The sequence below is a fragment of the Lipophrys pholis genome, assembly GCF_963383615.2.
Source record: "Lipophrys pholis genome assembly, chromosome: 8".
Classification (NCBI taxonomy): domain Eukaryota; kingdom Metazoa; phylum Chordata; class Actinopteri; order Blenniiformes; family Blenniidae; genus Lipophrys; species Lipophrys pholis.
The window spans coordinates 24049618-24068380 of NC_137630.1; the positions used below are offsets into that span (position 1 = coordinate 24049618).

At 42.6% G+C, this 18763-nt stretch overlaps 1 protein-coding gene across 1 annotated transcript; it reads left to right on the forward strand.

Moving 5' to 3' along the window:
* The first annotated feature begins 664 nt into the window (after positions 1-664).
* Positions 665-14924, forward strand: col9a3 (collagen, type IX, alpha 3). Its single transcript, XM_080468911.1, has 32 exons — positions 665-948; positions 1809-1877; positions 3077-3112; positions 3804-3875; positions 4043-4096; positions 5720-5755; positions 6224-6247; positions 6399-6452; positions 7234-7287; positions 7407-7448; positions 7548-7604; positions 7722-7775; positions 7898-7951; positions 8080-8133; positions 8242-8295; positions 8436-8489; positions 8572-8625; positions 8717-8770; positions 8875-8928; positions 9092-9136; positions 9229-9282; positions 9391-9444; positions 10128-10181; positions 10266-10337; positions 10830-10865; positions 11001-11045; positions 11329-11361; positions 11993-12139; positions 12227-12281; positions 12375-12557; positions 12919-12996; positions 13094-14924. The coding sequence occupies exons 1-32, from the start codon at positions 883-885 to the stop codon at positions 13276-13278; spliced, it is 2037 nt and encodes a 678-aa protein (XP_080325037.1). The 5' UTR covers positions 665-882; the 3' UTR covers positions 13279-14924.
* The last annotated feature ends 3839 nt before the right edge of the window (positions 14925-18763 follow it).

The window sequence follows — 18763 nt, forward strand, 5'->3', positions numbered from 1 at the left end:
AAAAAGTGGTTTGATAACAACAACAATCATGGAATCATGACAGCATCCATCACAGGTTTTATAATGTTATATTAGCGTCAAAGTAAGAATAACAATGAGAAAAATGTTTATGTTCATAAAATAAACTAAATGATGCAACATTAACTCACATCAGACAAAACGTCTGATGAACTGAAACTTGATTGTAGAAAAACCTGTCATCACATCATTCCAGCATCTGCCTTCTTCACAGCCTCTATTAAAAAATAATGACGTGAAAAAGGAGGTCAGTAACCCCATATCAATTGCAAACATCCCATGCATATTGTAAAACTAAATCCATTTACCTGAAATGCCTCGTCAGTGAGTTGCATTATGGGAAATGTAGTCTCTTGTAATTGCTTTCTAACTGCATTATATCCTCTCTTAAAACCACTCCAGAAGTTATCAAACGACTAAAGTACTTTAATTTATTAAACTTTAACTTGACAATGTTGAGCTTTTTCTACAGAATAAGAACTTTTTTGTTTGTTTGTTTGTTTGTTTGTTTGTTTGTTTGTTTGTTTTGAATTGGCTGGCTGGTTATTTTTCAACACTTTTAGCTCAACCCCTTTTTGGGAGTCCGAAATTGATTCCCTTTTCCTCCACACTGCTCTCTTCAGCACTCCTCGCCCCCCTCACCCCCGTGCGCAGTGTGCCAGAGAGAGTTCAGCCCCTTCGGCTGGAGGCTCGGGTTTATCTGGAACCAAAGAGGAAGCCATTCAGGAGCTGCGCGCCGCGCCGTCAAGAAAGGCTCCGTCACGGACGCTGCTGGGGGGGAACGAGAGAGGACCGGGAGCCGGGGATTTGACCTTTTTTTTTTTCTCCGTATAAACTCGGGTGTGTGACGGCGAGTGGGGAGATATGGCGGTGTTCTCTGCTCTTTGGGTGCTCTTACTGTGCCAGCTATTGTCATCATCCTCAGCCCAGGTAAGACGCATCACAGGCTGCATCCCTGCAGCCGCCTGCATCACAACTAATGGAGATGAGATTTCAGCTGCGATGCCTGATTCATAGAGTTAATGCAAGACTTTTATATAATGGGATTCATCTATTTTTAAATTACATCTGCGGTGTTGCTCAACTTCAGGCCTGCCATGCGCTCTGCTTATAATAAATTCCGATGCGCTTATGAATATTTGGTCTCAGGTGTACGTTCGCACATTGACAGAGGAATCAAAGAAGACACACGTGGTATTTTTCTCATATATTTTCCTCAATCCTCACAGTGAGTGTTTTAATTGTGTGCAGGTGGCTGTGTCTTTGCGCACAAGTAGCCAGAATCCGGGTAATGTTTTCTTTTCTTTTTTTTTCGCCTGAACTTGTGGAATGTGCGGATTGGAGATCAGTGCCGCACAATGCCGACACTGTTCACTCGGCCCCTGACTGAGCTGAACTCTGTATAATATTTGGAAACGGTTTAAGGCGTTTATTTAGTCAGGAGAACAACAAGAGACTCTTTTTATCGCGTTTTTGTGAAAATGCAGCCAAGTTTGCGTGCGTAATCGGAGATGTAAAGCGTTTTTACGCACGTTGTGTTCCTGTTATCCGAGGGTTTGCAGGTGTATTATCTCTATTAAATTCCATCCACAGAAGCTATTATTTATTATTACTATAAACTGCTTTACAACTATTTAGATGACAAAGTGTCATTTATGTGACAAAAAATCCTTGACAGTTTACTTTTTTTTTTATTCAGAGCGCATCCTGCATATATTTGCTGCAACGCGTTAATCACCAGGGTTTCAAATAATTTAGGTAGAAATGGATGATTTGGTTTTTTGTTGCAGAGGCCAGGTCCCAGAGGATCTGCTGGGCCACCAGGAACCCCAGGAGCACTTGGAAAGGATGGCACAGATGTGAGTTGTCCACTCTGAGGTCGTGCACCTAACACTAATGTACTACTGCCATTAGATATTATCACTTGATCAACAGATTGGAGTACAATAAACAGGCTCAAGACTTTCTTTTTGTTACTATCCATATTTTGATTTCTTTAACGAACAACGAGAAACATTAAAAACATACCAGTTTTAAATTTGTGCCACCAAATCTGGAGTGGCTGATAATTTTTTTCTTTCTTGATGTTCCACTTAGTTAAACATGAATACAGTATTCACTTGCTTGTAAATGTGGCTGAATGTGTGTAAATGTTACATTTCATTGCACTGACTCCTCCCACAGCCCCCCCTACAACTGTGTAAATAATTATTGATTGATGTCAGGTAGGCAGGGTTTACATATGTCATTCATAAAGTGTTCATTCACTGAAGAACTACTGGAGAAACTGGCTTCCTTTCACCTTGATTATACTGTATTTACCTTGTGGAGAGCTCTTATATATGACCCAGTTATTTTGTTGGTCAGGAAAGGTTGCAATTGCCAGAAAAATCAGAAGATAAACTGATGATAATGTGTTGGATATGACATTGATTCAAAAACAAATAAAAATTATGAGATGAGACTTTATTTGTGCAGCATATAAGGGGAAATTGGATTACTGGGAAGCTAAGTCGAAAGAACAACCTTTCTAATGTGGCAACATGATTTGTTAACCTTTATTTTTACACGTCTGTGAGCTTCTCTCAAAATGTCTCTTTGACTACAACGCACAGAAAGCTTTTGGTATACGTCTCAGAAGACCTTCAAACTATTTTATTTGTAGCTATTTTTGGGAGTCCAGTGAAGTTTGGGCACACAGTGGGCCTATTCATACATTCCCCAACCCGGTGAGACCATCTAGAGTTTCACCTCGCACCTCCTCCCCGCACCTTCAGCCCCTCTCCTATCCAAACCACACTGACTCGCATCATGTGACCACTCAGCTCCATTTAGTGATGTTTGTTCTTCTCCACTCAACCCAGAGAGCTGAACATTAAAGCTCTCTTCAGTCCCTTAATGCACCAAGTATACAATGAAATACTGTAATCACTGGAAAATCTCTTATAAAGCCCAATTTGTGAGAACTTGGATGTTTGTAACAGTTCCCAAACAAAACATTATGAAAGGAGATGACAGGAAATCATTTTTAAATATATATATTTTTTCTCATCAACAGGGCAAACCTGGACCTGCAGGACTTCCAGGTAAACAAGTAAGTATTTCAGTGAAGTGAAGAAAGTCAGTTGTATTCACAGAAAACACTCGAAGGTTTTCGGTTTTGGCTGTGAACCTTTATATTGCAGTACAATGGTTACAATGGACACATTATGGCAACAAACAGACAAAACTCTTGTCTTGTGAAATGAGGACAAGCTGCATGTAAATGTTAATGTAACGATTACACATTTTGATATACAAGTTTAAAACAAAACTACAACTTTGTAAGATAAAAGACCCACCCTGACTTACCTTTAAAAAAAAAAAGTCAAGTTGTCATACAAAAGTCATCCATCTTCTGTAATCGGTTTCTCCGACTCGGGGTGACGGGTGCTGGTGCCGGTCTTAGCTGAATCTGAGTGAAGGCAGCCTGGACAGGCCGTACAGGGAAAACACAGAGAGACAATCACACACTGACGTCATTTTTTGAGTTGCAAGAACATGTAAACTGCACAGAAATGTCCCCAAACCAGGAATATTATGGCTGCAGGCCAGAACGCTAACCATTACACGACTATAGTATCGCCGTCATTTTCTTCATCTATCCATCATCTTCTACACTGGTTAATCTTGTGCAGGGTCGCCGGCCTCATTTTCTTTCACTCGTGAATTTATCTGAATGCCATCATATTTGACGACGGTATCAGTAGGATACACACCAGCTTGAATTTGTTCCGTCCTTGCAGGGTCCCAAAGGGAAAGCGGGAACACCAGGCACATCGGGACAGCCAGGCCTGCCAGGACTCCCAGGAGTGGATGTGAGTTGTCCATTAAACACAAATAGCCAATCCTCACACTCACGTCTACACACCACCTGTGTTTGTATCTGTTTTGGGACATTAGGTTTTAGTGCCTGAGCGGGGTTTAGGAGCTCTAAAACTGAAATGATGGGCAGAGGTAATGATGCGCGACACTTTCTCTTCAGGGTTTGACAGGTCCCGATGGTCCTGCTGGCAAGGACGGACCCCCGGGGGAAGCGGTAAGTGTGTCTTGGTCTTGTGAGCTTTATGGGATGCTGAGGATACATTTAAAGACACAGCGCTGAGTTTCCTGACCTCCGACCTACTTTCCACTGCCTTTCACTAGCGAACTGAAGTCAACCGCTCTAACAAGCAGCCCTATTGAACGTATATATGCGTAACTTTGCATGCTGATCAGGTCCTGTTGTCTACAGATCTTTTGTAGGGTCTAATAGGCAGAAGGTCTATGCTTTATCTGCCAGTCTGAATTTGTCAAACAGGCTCAGCCTCTTGGTGGGAATATTTTTAATGAGGGATCAGAATCGGATTTATTTCTGCTGCTTCCCTAATCCGACCTGGAATGCACCGTGTTTCTCACCAATCTGCGAGACTGTAAGAGATGATGATTTCTCGACACTGAGAATAAAAGGTATTATCCAGTGACAGACGCACGAGAGGAGTGAATTACAGCACGTGTGACATCAAACGACTGAGCGTGTTAAATTTGAACAGGGAAAGGAAACAAACACACACGGAATGAATATGATGTATGAAATAATAAAAATTGAACGTCTGCTGTGAGGCAGCAAACTGTCAAAGTAGATAAACCCCCCGCAGTAACTCAACTAATTAGCCAGCTTAATGAGGAAGTTAGTGTCAACCCATGTCCTTAATTACTCCAATAACTACTCTGTTAGGGATGGATCGCAGTGCGAAAGACAAACAGGATGAGACTGTCTGAGTCTGAGACTAAACATGAGATAATGTACAGCTCAGCAGATGTATGAAACACGACGATAAGTCTATCCACTTCACGTGTCTTTGTCTGTGCTGTGCACCAGTTTGCTCAGCTCTAGAGTTTACACACTTCTGTGTCAGGCCTGTTTGTTTGGAGTCTTTTCACCCTCTCACTTTGTAGACAACACAAACACAGCTGGGAGGTGGTAAACAGAGGCTGACAGGAGGAGGACAGAGGATCTGTATGGAAGCTGATTTTTCTCCTATAAAAAAAGGAAAACTAAATATCATTACAGTGTGCAAAGTGAAAGTTGATTGAATGGAATGGCCGTACAGATAATAGTTCCATGCATCCAAAATATAACCAGAATAATGTTTCCTGGATGCATTTTTAACCAGTTACATTAGCCATGCTCTACATTGTTATGACATATTACCACTGATCTGTTTTAATATTCTTAATAATAATAGCAGATTTCACAGTATGGTGCTCAATACCATGAAGGAAACAATTAGAAATCCTTATTTTCTTTGAAACAGTAGTCTCCATGGTGCCGATTCATTCATCAGGTTCACACAAACTCAAAAACAAAAAGGCTTCATCGATGAAGAAGGCCTTGCTATCCTGAACAGTGTGTGACACAAACATAAACTCAAACAGCTTAAAACAAACAAAATAAAAACAAGATTATCTTATAATTGTTAACTGCATCTTAGGAACAAGAATGAGTCAAAGAAATATCAATAATTATCTGAAAGTGGCAACTTCTTGCATTTGTTTATAAGTAGTGGCTCTCCTTCAAAAGAACCCAGAGCAAGTATCTATTGCTACTTCTTTTTTGTTTGTTTGTTTAGATTAAAATGACATGAAAGTTTTAATAGTGACTTTGCTCTTCTATCTACAGGGTGAAGCTGGACCTGCTGGCCCACCCGGATCTCCTGTAAGTAACCACACACACACACACACACACACACACACACACACACACACACACTACTTTACAAGCACAGACACACACCCGTTTGTCCTCCGGTCCTCTGATGCGGAGCCACTTCACAGTTACAGCGACTGAATATCCACATTAATCATCAAACTGGAGGCAGGTTCTCTTTTTTTTTTTTCCCAGACTGCACTAATGTCATGCTGGGAGACACAATTTCTACTATTCTGCTGAAGCGAGGCGATAATCAGCCCAAGTCAGACTTTAGTAACCGTCTATTAGCATGGAGATGAAGACGACAGTGTCTCCTTGCAAAGTGAAAAGTGAATTCCCACCTTATAGCAGCAACCTGTGACAAAACCTTTCAAGCACACTAGACACTTGACCACCTAGTTGATAATGTCGTGAGTAAATCTGTTCATTCATTTGGTGTTTGTGACTTAATTTGCCTTCCTGTGTCTTCCGTAGGGCAGAGGGAGACCAGGAGCTGCAGTGAGTGCACAGCTGCTTCTTTTCATATTATTGATGGATTGATGACTGTGGTGTATCTGTATCATTTCGAAAGGCCATTATTGCAAATTCCGATGCTGTGAGTATGTGTTTTTCAAACGTTATACCCAGATTTGATGTATTTTGTTTGCAGGGACTACCTGGAACCAACGGGTTGCCAGGCGGCAGCGGCCCTCAGGGTCCAGCGGTGAGTATGCCTGATCTCTCCAGTTATGATGCCCTGCCATCAATAAGGCTGTTAATCCATTGATGTTAAATAAAAGTGTTCATCTGTTCATAATATGCCGATTATTTATTAGTGTAAAAGAGAATACCAGCAGTTTCCAGTTACGATTAACATTACACTGTACTGTATATACTGTATTTTATTTATCTCACATAAAAATTCAGCAATTTTTGAAGGCCTTTTCTTTGATCTGAGTAAGAATCAGTGAACTCTATTTGATGTCCAACAAATTTTGAGTCATTATTGAAAATTGAAACTGGAATTACAAGTTTATAGGAGAAAAAGCTCTTTTGATAAAACAGGTACCTTGATTTCTAGTTGCCTCAAGTGAATTTAATATTTAAAGTTTGATCCTGGATTAGAATTGTTTCTTTTAGGACTTTTCAGTCTGCTCAAACACAACAAGTGATTACTATTGAGGACTTATGGTTTATGACCTTTAAGGTTTTAGATTAAATACCTAAACACACCCATTAATTATTATTATGTAAATTACTAAGAATGATATCTAAATATTAATGAGTCCAATAAAGGTTTTCCAACTACATTTGTCTAAATCTTGAAATAAACCCAGAGCGGATGATTATGTGAACTTTTGATCAATAAAAAATAAGTATGTTTCTCCAATTTTTGAGTGTTACATGTAGGCTATCTTCATCAACACAGTGGAGATCATTACTGATAAAGTTGTTTTTAAACTCAGAAGCGTTTTATAATCGTTTTCTCATCATATGTTTCTTAGGGTGCTGAGGGTCTTCCAGGACTTCCTGGACCTTCTGGCCCTGACGGACCCCCAGTGAGTGCGATTATTTTTTCTTAAATGTTGCTTATTGGTACAATAGAGTCAATGATTTCTTCAACTGCCAACCAATGGAGCTCTTGTTGATTGTTAAGAAAAACATTTCTCTTCCTCAGGGTCTTCCTGGTACTCTTCAAGATCTTAGCGGTGACCTTCTGGTAAGATTCCAGCCGTTAAATAAGCGTAATCACACCTATTTTTCTTTGAGGATAGAGGGGCCGTAGGCGCCTCAATGGTTTCATCTCCTACCTTTGCAGTGTCCTGCGATCTGCCCTCCTGGTCCTTCTGGTCCTCCCGGGATGCCAGGATTCAAGGTCGGGTTTCACTCACGTGCATGTCTTGATTTGCATGCTGCCAGTTGTACATGTAGAAAAACACATCTCTCTGCACTTGGAGACTGTATTGATTACTTTGTGGTTTTACTGTCACAGGGTCACACGGGCCACAAAGGAGACAAGGGGGAGCCTGGAAAAAATGGAGAGAAGGCGAGTTCATTGTGTGACAAGAAGTGGTTTTTATCACGTTATTGTTTGAGTTTGGGGTTAGGATACAGTGCCTCATCTTTCTGTGATCTAATAGTGTACTCGGTGTCCCGTCCTGTCTCTAGGGTGATGCTGGTCCACCGGGTCCAGCAGGTATTCCAGGCACCGTGGGCCTGCAGGTGAGAAACAGAAAGAGGATCAAGCAAAATCCTTCAGCGCTTCAGTCAATTTCCCTTTTATGTGCGACTAGATAGCAATGTATTGCAGTATATTCTGGGGGGATTAATGTTCTCATCTTGTGTTTCAGGGCCCACGTGGTCTCCGAGGTCTACCTGGTCCAATGGGAGGAGTAGGGGACAGAGTAAGAAACTTTCATCACTCAGACCCGTTTTATCTTCACATCACTTCGCAGTGCATTTGAACAAGTGCCTGTAAATCTATTTTGACCTCATCCTCTGTTTGTCTCCAGGGATTCCCAGGCTTCAGAGGCAAACCTGGCATCACTGGCATCATTGGAAAGACAGTGAGTCTCTCCTTGTTCGTGGCATAATTAGCTCTTTTTTTTTTTCATTTTTAAAGCAAGATTTGGAAACAGCTCACAGTTAGAATAGATGGCTGCTCCCATCAATGAATAGCTGTGTGTGTTTCATCTGATGCCTCCAGGGTGATGCTGGAGAAAAGGGGCCGCAGGGATTCAGAGGACCCAAAGGAGAAATTGTAAGTGGTAGACTAAAAGTTGTGACTGTGGGATTACGGAACATAAAATGCCAAATTTACACCTTCATGTGTCGTCTGCCAGGGTAAAATTGGTCCTAAAGGAGCTCTCGGGGGAGCAGGGCCCAAAGGAGAACCTGTAAGTGTGTACACATGCAAAAATTGACATATATAATGTACAATACATTTTCTCTCAGAGCAATGACGATGTTATTTGGTATCTTTGACAGGGTATTCCTGGCAGAGATGGAAAAGATGGAACTCCAGGGTTGGATGGCGAGAAGGTGGGTGACTCCTGCCGCTCCTGAATGATCGTTTACTTAAATTACTTGTGACTTCATTGCTTCAAGTGAAACAGTTTCACAGTCCCCGTTGTGTCTGACAATAGGGCGACGCTGGGCGCTACGGAGTAGTTGGAGAGAAAGGACCAAATGGCCTTCCTGTAAGTATTCTCCAATAGACTCCGCTTTTATGTCTAAGTGATCGTTTTTTGTTATTTTCTATGCTGATACTACGGTGTATCTCCAGTCTTAGCAGCAGTCCAGCCATTAAGTTGCTCACTGTGGTGAGATAAATGTGAAAATGCTTTTTTTCCCCTATTCGAGGGTCTGCAAGGAAAGGCTGGAGCAAATGGATCGAAAGGAGGAGTTGTGAGTATCATAACAAAATACGCATCGACTTAAACTCTAAATTGGTGAAAAACCACAGGGTACGAACCTCCGAGCTTTCTCTTTTACACTAGGGTGATCCAGGAAAAGCTGGGGAGACGGGACCCTCTGGAGAGCCAGGTATTCCTGTATGTATCTGATGGGATTTTGAGGGGCAGGATCACAACGCTTTGATATGCCAGTTAACTCACTGATCCGTAAACTTCACCCACCTCTCTTTAACGCCTTACCTTCAGGGTGAAATCGGCGTCCCGGGAGAGCGAGGCATCGCAGGACCCAGAGGAGTGGCAGTGAGTCCAGGATCACACTACAAATGAATAGACCACACATACATTTACAATCCAAGCCGTTGGATTTCTTGCATGTTACATTTCATTGATTTAGAAAATTTGAAATTGATTTTCGTCTCGTTATTTTGTAAACTGCTTTAGTAACTTGTGTGCACATTTGAATACGCAATGACTGAAGAACGAAAGGGGAAACCGCGTCAAAAGAGCAGAAAAATTCACCGCAGCGTACAGTGTGAATGTGAAATTAAGTCAGAGTTACAGAATAACAAGCGACTGGCCTTCAAAGTTAATGATATTCTACAAACGTGCAGGAGACTGTTGCTTCCGCTTCAGTGGTTTAGTGAGGTGGAGGTGGTTAGTAATGGAGGAATACCTGCAGGGATGAGAGCAGGTACGGATGGAGGAGGAATTCATAAACGGAGGAATCTTTGTTGTGTTTTTTTTTTTTTTTTTACAGCAAGCCCTGCGGCAAGGAGGAAAAAAAAAAAAGATAAAACAGCTTAGGAATTAACACACTAGGATCAGACACTGCAGTGCATAACAAATTGTACCTCACAACAAGCATCACATACATTTGTTCCGTTGTTTTTCCACTCAGATCAAACTGAAGTGAAAGTCATTGATATTCAGTGTCTCACTCTTTTTAGCCCGATTGTTTGACTGTATGCGTCTTTTCTCATCAGGGAGGCATTGGACCAGTGGGGAACGCAGGGCCTCTGGGAGTGAAAGGCTTCCAGGTCAGACAAAACCACTGGTGATTACAAGTATTATAGTGTTTTGGTTGGAGTTAATTTACATACTCTCTTCATCATATGCTACAGGGAGTCAGAGGATCCTTGGGGGATCCAGGTCTTCCAGGACCAACGGGAATCCGTGGAGAGTTTGGTGAAAGGGTGAGTTTTCCTCAGTACATGAAACACTGAGTCAACTGATTTACTTGAAATGTTGATTAAAGTACCAGCTAATATATCAACGACTTAGTTCACAGAGTATCTCTGTAATATCTGAAAATGTGTTTTGTCCGATATTTCCAAATACTGTATTTATCCTCACCAGCTCATCACTACAGATTAGAGATTTGCAGCCACACAGCTGTTTTCATGGGAGGCCACCGAGTGTCAATACCCAGGCCATCCCTCCTCTTATTGGTATGAAGTCAAACTGCCGCCGGGAGACACAAAGTGGCCTCCTGTTCAGAAGCGCAGGACAGAACAAAGCCGGCATTTATAGCAGCGCTGGTTCCCCCCAAACAGCCCACCATACTTCCCTTCACCCCCCCCCCCCCCCTTCTTTCTCCCACTAGTCAACCTTCCATAAATGTTTCTACATGGCTCTTATTTATCCCCGCTCTCCCCCCCGCCCCCCCCCCCACCCCAATCCTGTAGGGCCCAGTCGGAGCTTCTGGAGCTAAAGGAGACATGGTGAGTGAAACTTTCAATGTGAACATGCGTGCTGTTGAATGTCAGTTTTGACACCGTAAATGTGAAACGGGTTCGGCCAGTCACAAGCTGTGTGAGAAAGAATGGAATAATTCAGATCTTACTTGGCTCCTTTAGGGTGTCGCAGGAAGTGATGGTTTACCTGGAGAGAATGGAGAACCTGTAAGTAACGCACACTTTCTTAGTAAGATTCCTGTATTTGTGTTATTTGCAATAATCACCACCCGTGTTGTTAACTTTTAAAATTGTCCATCTGTTTGAAAATCACTTTGTTGTCTTCTGGGAGCTCAGGATCTCGCATGAGTTATTGGTGCAGGGATTTTCATGCTCTGAGATATGTTTGCCTTTTTAAATGATGTGTACTTGAATGAAATCTGCTTTAACTGATAATACATGTCCGGCCACATAGATAGAATACTCATCTTGAAAAATATCCTCCTTTCAGGGTCCCTTTGGGCCGGTTGGACAAAAAGGACAGGTAAGCTACGATTGCAGCATTTCATATCTCCCTGTGAATCCACAACCCAGATCAAGTTGTCTAAATGCAGTCCATCTACGAGCACCAAACATAGATCAGATGCTGTGTGTGGGTGTAATCGGCAGCACAAGTTTTTGTTCCAAACTCCTTCGCTGTCTGCTCTCTCCCTGAACGTTGAAAACAAGCGCCCAGCTCCGAGCCGGTGCCCACTCGTCAGAGTCACTGCACATGATTCAGCCTCGCATTCCAGGTTTAATAGGATTAATTAGAGATAGGTATTGCTGCTAAAGTTTTATTGGCCTGTTTGCCGCTTTCGCCACAAGGGAGAGAGAGACGAGGCACATTATGCTCCGGCAAAATTTATGCAATTAGAGATACAGCAGTGATGAGCTTCGCGCGCTCAGACTCATTTACTGTTTGCCGTGTTCGCTGAAGTAATTATCAAGCACAAAGACACCACATGAAACCGCCCACGCACTGTCTCAACTGACTCAGTTTGCTCCTCGGTTGGCATTTAGTCAGCGATCAAATCTTTTTTTGGGGGATGATTTCAGCTTCGGTTTCTAAAGAAATTGATTTGTTTTTGCAAAGCGGCAAGAGTTTCTTAACTGACGATTGTTGCCGATTGCAGTCTGGGAAGCGGGGTGAACTGGGGCCAAAGGGGGTGCTAGGTCCACAGGGAGAGTTCGGGCCAAGAGGGCCTCCAGGAAAGGAAGGACTGATGGGTTTTCAAGGTGAACAAGGTCAACCTGGAATCGCAGGAAAAACGGGTGTACCTGTAAGTGCTTGTTAAATTTCTTGAAAGCTATAAATATCTCTGATTGGTTGATGCATTTCAATGCTCACACACACTCGTGGTTTTCAGGGTAAACTTGCAAGTGAACAGCACATCAGAGAGCTGTGTGGCTCGATGATTGATGGTGAGAGGACTCAAATTATTCCTTATGCGCCACTCTTTGGTTGAATTTGAGAAAGGTTGTGATTTAACTCCCTGACTGTTTCTCATGGTGCAGATCAGATCGCACAGCTGGCTGCCAACCTGAGGAGACCCCTGGCACCTGGAATGGTGGGGCGCCCCGGCCCCGCTGGAACTCCAGGAAAACCGGGAGTCTCGGGCTCCATTGGGCATCCGGGCACTCGCGGACCACCAGGGTACAGAGGCCTGCCAGGAGAACTCGGGGATCCAGGTCCCAGAGGTACGATGGATGGAGTCAACGGAGACTTTTGATCAATTGACAAATGCACAGAGGCGCAATTACTAATTCGGTATAACTTTGCTTCAGGAATTAAAAGAAAAACACTAATTCAAGATATGAAGATTGGGCAGATATAGATAACACAAGCTTTAGAAATCTTATATATGATGATTTAAAGATTCTTGGCCTCAGAAAGGGCTACAAGGTTGAAAGATAAGTAAGAAATCATCTTCTACACATACTGGTGTTGCATTTCTCTTCATTACTATACTTCTTGAAAAAAAATTACACTAAATACAGGACTTGGGTGCAATGACGTATTCTATCCATCATTGGTGAATGTTTTGTGTTTTGACTTCAGGTAATGTTGGGGAGGCAGGTGATAAGGGCTCCACTGGTAAAGCTATTGATGGACCAACTGGAGACCAGGGTTACCAAGGTATGTGTCCTCAGTGTTCATTGTCACTGTACTTACGCCGAGCGCGTGACGATTATGGATGCATTCTTCAACTTCTGATCAAACCACCTTCCCGCAGGTCTTCCAGGGGTGCCTGGTGTTGTTAAAGATGGCCGTGATGGGTCTCCTGGAGATCCGGGTGAGCCTGGAGAGCCCGGCAGGGCAGGTAGGACTGGGCACCAGGGACCGCCTGGGATCTGCGACACGTCAGCCTGCCAGGGAGCGTCAGTCGCTGGGAAGTCCTCCAACCCCAAAAACCATTAAACAAGACTTCCTTCGATCTGATGACATCCACTTTGAAGGAGGAAAGAGTGAGCACAACTACAGTCCTCTTTATTTAAATCCATCACAAGACGGGAAGAATAACATCAACAGCTGTGATATATTTGGAGAAGAACAGAGGAACATCCCAGGAGTGACATGAACGCCAGCAAAACAGACATAAAGTGGACAGAGGCACGGAGAAACGCAAGAGAACAGCTGCATTGATCCGAGTACTAGAACAAGACTTGACTTACAAACAACTGGAAAACCAATGACGAGTCCTTTGTGTATAAAAACTTTGTACATGCTCCCCTTACTTTGCTTAACATCCTTCTGGCAGAAAACAACCGTGACCGTCTCTGAATCGAATGTGCATTTATCATGCTCCGTTATGTAAATCACAGGTGTTACCTCAACAATCAAGTTTGCAGTGTAAATTATGGAAATAAGTGCCCGAGGCTAAAAGAAGCCTCTGTCGAGGAGCTGTGTATTTTATAAAAAGGAATTAAAAAAACCAAAAAACAATTATCCAGGTGCCCAACCATTGTGTAGACGAATGCAAAAAAAACAAAAAAACTTTTGATAGTCTTTTTTTTTTTTACAGCCTGTTTTTGTTTTTAACTACATGTGAAATTGACTCTAGATTTTGAGAATCAATAATAAAGTGCGTGGATGCATAAATGAGACCATGTAAAACACCCAGAGTGTGAGAACGAGAGCAATGTTTATAAAAAAAAAAAAATTTAATGGATTTCTTTTTTTTTCTCCCCTTCTCAAATTTGCAATACATCCACTTTGTACTACCGGTGCTGTAACTATTAAATATACATGACTTTAAATACTATTTATTATTTGTGGGTGACTGTTGTATGTACAGTAAAATGCTACAGCGACATGTTGTAAGAAAGAATAAATAAAGCCACTTTTCAGTAAAAACATTACTCTCCTTTACATATCAAAATGAACAGTCTGCAAAATAAAAACCACTCTGAACACACGTGAGCACAACAGCTACGAAAATACCTATTCAAGAGATTAAATCCATCAAGAGAGAATGAGTGTTGCTACATAGAAAGCTGGAAATAAAAGTACATCAAATATGTGAATGAAATGAAATGACAAGCAGGAATCTGTATTCCAAAGGTGAATGGCGCCATCTATGGGTGGAAAACGTTTTGCTATCCTATTTAAAAAGTGCTGGGAGAGCCGACCCACTGTTTCACTTGCCACCTCGCCGCAAACCTTCAAAACGAGACATTTGTGACTTGAAGAAAATAACAGCTTTACCCCAGGGTCAGACCTCGGCGGACAACTCAAGCTCATCTAAAGGTGAAATGTCCTGATGCGTTTGGCCTTCGACCGACGAGCTCACTGCTCAACTCCGAGAGGAACGCTGTGCGTGTCGTCCACCTCCCTGAGGATCGGGCTCAGACCGGACGAAGAGCTCGACTTCAGAAAGAGTCCCTTCTTGTGGGAAAACGTCACAAACTCCTGCAAGGAAACAAAACGGAACGTTATTGCAGTTTAAGACACAAAAACTGTCAGTACTACATTAAGATTCTTTGTTTGATCAAAACTGAGCTGATGGTTATCTGCTGCTGGAATTTGATTGTTACAATCTGCACCAACATAAAATTCGGTTTTTGAAAACAGCAGGTCGCATGTGGAGTAAATGACAGTAAATGTCAGCACTTGGACGGGTGTCGGATATTGAAGTGTCAGATATGTGTCACTGCTCGGTTTAAAGTGATAAATACAGAGGCAGAAGTAGAAACCCTGACAACTTCCTTATCAGCCATCTCATTTTGACGGAATTCAGCCATCTTATTTTTGTATCGTCAACTTTTAGTCACAACGCGCAAAAATTCACAGTGAAATGACCTGAATTCAGGACAGTCGCATATCGTTTCCTGACATCAATGATGCAATTAGAAACATATGATTTGCTTCTCTAACAAGGCAGGCAGCAAGAGTTTAGTCCTCTGATCATAATCTCAAATATTACATTTGATGCAGTAAAAAGTCTGATGCACCTCTTTCAAGCTGTCCCCATACGCTTCACTGACGTATCTCAGGAAGGCCACGGCCCGCTGCAGGGTGGTCAGTTTGTCTGTGCTTGATTTGCAGAACGGCACCAACGTGTTCAGCTCATTGCAGCAAAGACGGATTTTTCTCCTGTGTGACAGACGGGAACAGTTTTCTTTCATAAGTAACAAACCATTTGGAGAAACTTGTTTCATTACTGAAAAAAAAAATAATTTAATCTGTGAATTAGGGCTGGGCGAATACATATATATGATTTTTTAAAGAAAAATTTGAGTTTTGATTTTTTTCTCTCTCAATGCACTTAAAAATGACTACAGACATCAGATATAATGTTAAAAGTGCAACGTTATTGCTGGGATTGTCCTCAGTTATTATCCTCAAAGTTAAAATGCATATAAACTAAATAGTAAATGAGGCTCTGTCGTTCAATAAATTCAAGCTTTTACCCAGGTATAAGCAAAAGCGCAACAGCAACTAGGGAAAACCACAAGGATTGGTGGAACGAAACGCGGACAAATGACAAACAAATGTGTGTGTGTGTGTGTGTGTGTGTGTGTGTGGGGGGGGGGGGGGGGGGGGGGGGCTCAAATTTGTTAAATAAAAATCGTTTTCAGCTACATATTTGATAAATTGATTAAATCGACATTTGAATGAATCACTTGAATTCCAGAATACCAGTTTTATATTAAAACTGAATCATTTTGCCACCTTCAAACAAACAGAAATCAATTTATTTGAGCACAATAGCAACAGCGTCACTAATCTAAGTCACGGAGCAACAAGATCAGAGCAGGGAAACAGATTTCAAAAAGAAAGTGTTTTTTGTTGTTGTTGACAGATGCGCAGTACTACACCTGCAGCCTGTAGTAATGTGTGGTGTTCTCACCAGGCTTAAAAATGGTCATCTCAGGATAATATACAAGAGTGTCATTAAATAAAACTAAGAGGAATAAATATGCAAATTAGTTTCTATTTCTCTATATATCATGGAGGATGGGAAACACATCCTGCCGCTCACCTGCGTTCCCTCTCCAGGCTGTTGTGCCTTTCCTTGCGCTGGCCGATTGACAGTCTATGCGTTTCCTTCGCGACGCGGCTCTGGGCCCACCTGGCTGAACTGGGGCCGACTTTTGCAGCTTTAGCGGTTTCAGAGCAGTCGGGGACGAAATAACACCTGGAGGCGGCAAGTGTGGCCGCGTCCTCTGAGGGAAAGTACGGCCAAGGTAGGAACAATTCTCCCCGCATTTCCTCCAACGACGACTTTCAATACTTACCTTGTGCTGCATCGACGCTGCTTGGCGTTTTTGCAACCACCCTCTCTGGTTGGAAATTAAATGTGAAATTCTTGGGGAGGATGAATTTCTGGTGCTGGCCCTGTTCAACCAGGGCAACAACCTGGAGGCACAAGACAAGATAAATAAATAAACAAGAATAAAAAGATATGAATGTTTATGAAATAAAGGTGGGTTTTGTTTTTTTTTTGCCTACCTGACTACAAATATTTTGGTCTGGGTCATAAACACTCATCACATGCGAGTTAGAAACAGAGAAGGCCTCGACCATGTCAGTCTTCTGATTTTCAGGATGTAAAACTGCATTCTGGGGCTCTGCTATTTGCTGAAGTCTTGATAAAAAGCTAAAAGATGACATTTTAAGAAAAATCAGCACGTCTCACGACAAAATCTTGTAACAGTCCAGTTGATGACTGAGGCCCACCTGCTGAGAACTGCTGACTGGACGTCTTGTGTTGTGGTGTCGAATCTCTTCTCCAGGCAGACTCGAGCAGATGAGGTGGATTTTTTCCGGTTGGATGCACTACCGGGCGGCATGCAGGAGTTTTCTTCATTTGTGACTTTGGCCATCACAAAGTCTGGGACCAAGCCATGGGACAGCGGGGTGTCCCCAGGCCGCACCGGACAGTGGTCCTCACCTGAGGTGGACAGATCAATGGCCTGAGCTGATGTGAGAGGAGACGCACCGTGCGGTCCACCCGCACACCCAGCATGGGCCTCTGGCTGTACTTGGATTATATGCTGGAGGTGTGAATAATCCCCCTCGGTTATCTCCAGCAGAGCCAGCGGGATGCTCGTCATCTGCTCCGGGGGAAGCTCACTGGAAGGCGGCTTTCGTGAAGACATGGCTCCCTCTGGACAAAGCAGACACACCGGGACATATATTCACGTTCCAGCCAACAGTGGAGCTCGCCAATAGTTTTCAGACTGACACAATTTGGGTTTATAGAGACTTTACATATGAAATGTCAACAACGCGTCTTGGGTTTTAAGCTCGAGCAGCGAGCGCGCTAACGGCTGGCGCCATCTTGAAAATCATGAAAAACGAAACATTTTAGATTCTACATTTTCAACTACAGATTCGTCCATATAATGGAAAAACATTGTTATTGAGTTGGCATTGGGTGATTTTGAGTCGTCGACCTTGAATGGTGACGTCTTTCTGGAGCAGTAGGTGGCGTGTCACGGGTTCCGCCCACACAGAAGCGGCGGCTCGAGTCCTCTGCACGCGGCGGGGTGAAATGGCGGATCGCGGACCCCTGGCGTAGCGCGAGGGGATCGCGCCACGGTCCAAGTCTTCCATCAGGCGAAACTTTTCAGAAATTATTTAAATGTCTATACTTTGCAATTCTTAAAAATTTGTTGCCAATGTTTATTTAAAAAAAAAAATGTAATTACAATTTGTTTACATGTTTGCTTTTTACTGAATAGACATGCAAAATCACTTAAGGGTTGAGATGTCCCTGAATGTTTTCATAAGTCACAGTGGCAGATACACACACAAAACAAATCTGTACAAGTGTAAGATGTAACTTATGTTTAAAATAAACAGATATAATATAATACATTTTCTCTTGCTAAATGTGAAACCCAAATACAGCAGTGTGGCCCACAGTCAGATCAGACTGAGAGTCAGTCAGTCGACTTTAGGCATTACGACTGTAACACCTGAGCCTCCACACAAAGATGCTGTCTAATCTAGCAGATTCTCACCTGTTGGACTGTGCAGCACTAACTGAGACTAAGATGATTTAAATCTTACTTGCAAGTTCGCAACTATTCAATGTCATCAGCTAATTAGAAATTTGAGCAAATGAAAATCACTTGTGGGGTTCCTCAAGGCTCCGTCCTTGGGCCCTTCTATTTAACATCTACATGCTCCCACTGGCTCAGATCATGGAACATTGCAACATCTCTTATCGTAATTACGCAGGCGTCACACAGCTCTATAGATCAGTGTCAGTGAATGATCACACCCCTTTATACCGGCTGAGTAAGTAACTCAACCCAGAGAAAACTGCAGGTCTTTGTTTTTCACCCCAAAGAAGAAAGGTTAGTGCTCATCTGGACTCCATGTAACTCAGGACATCAAATCAGGCCAGAAATCTGGGTGTAGTTCTGGACTCAGTCCTGAAATTCAACAGCCA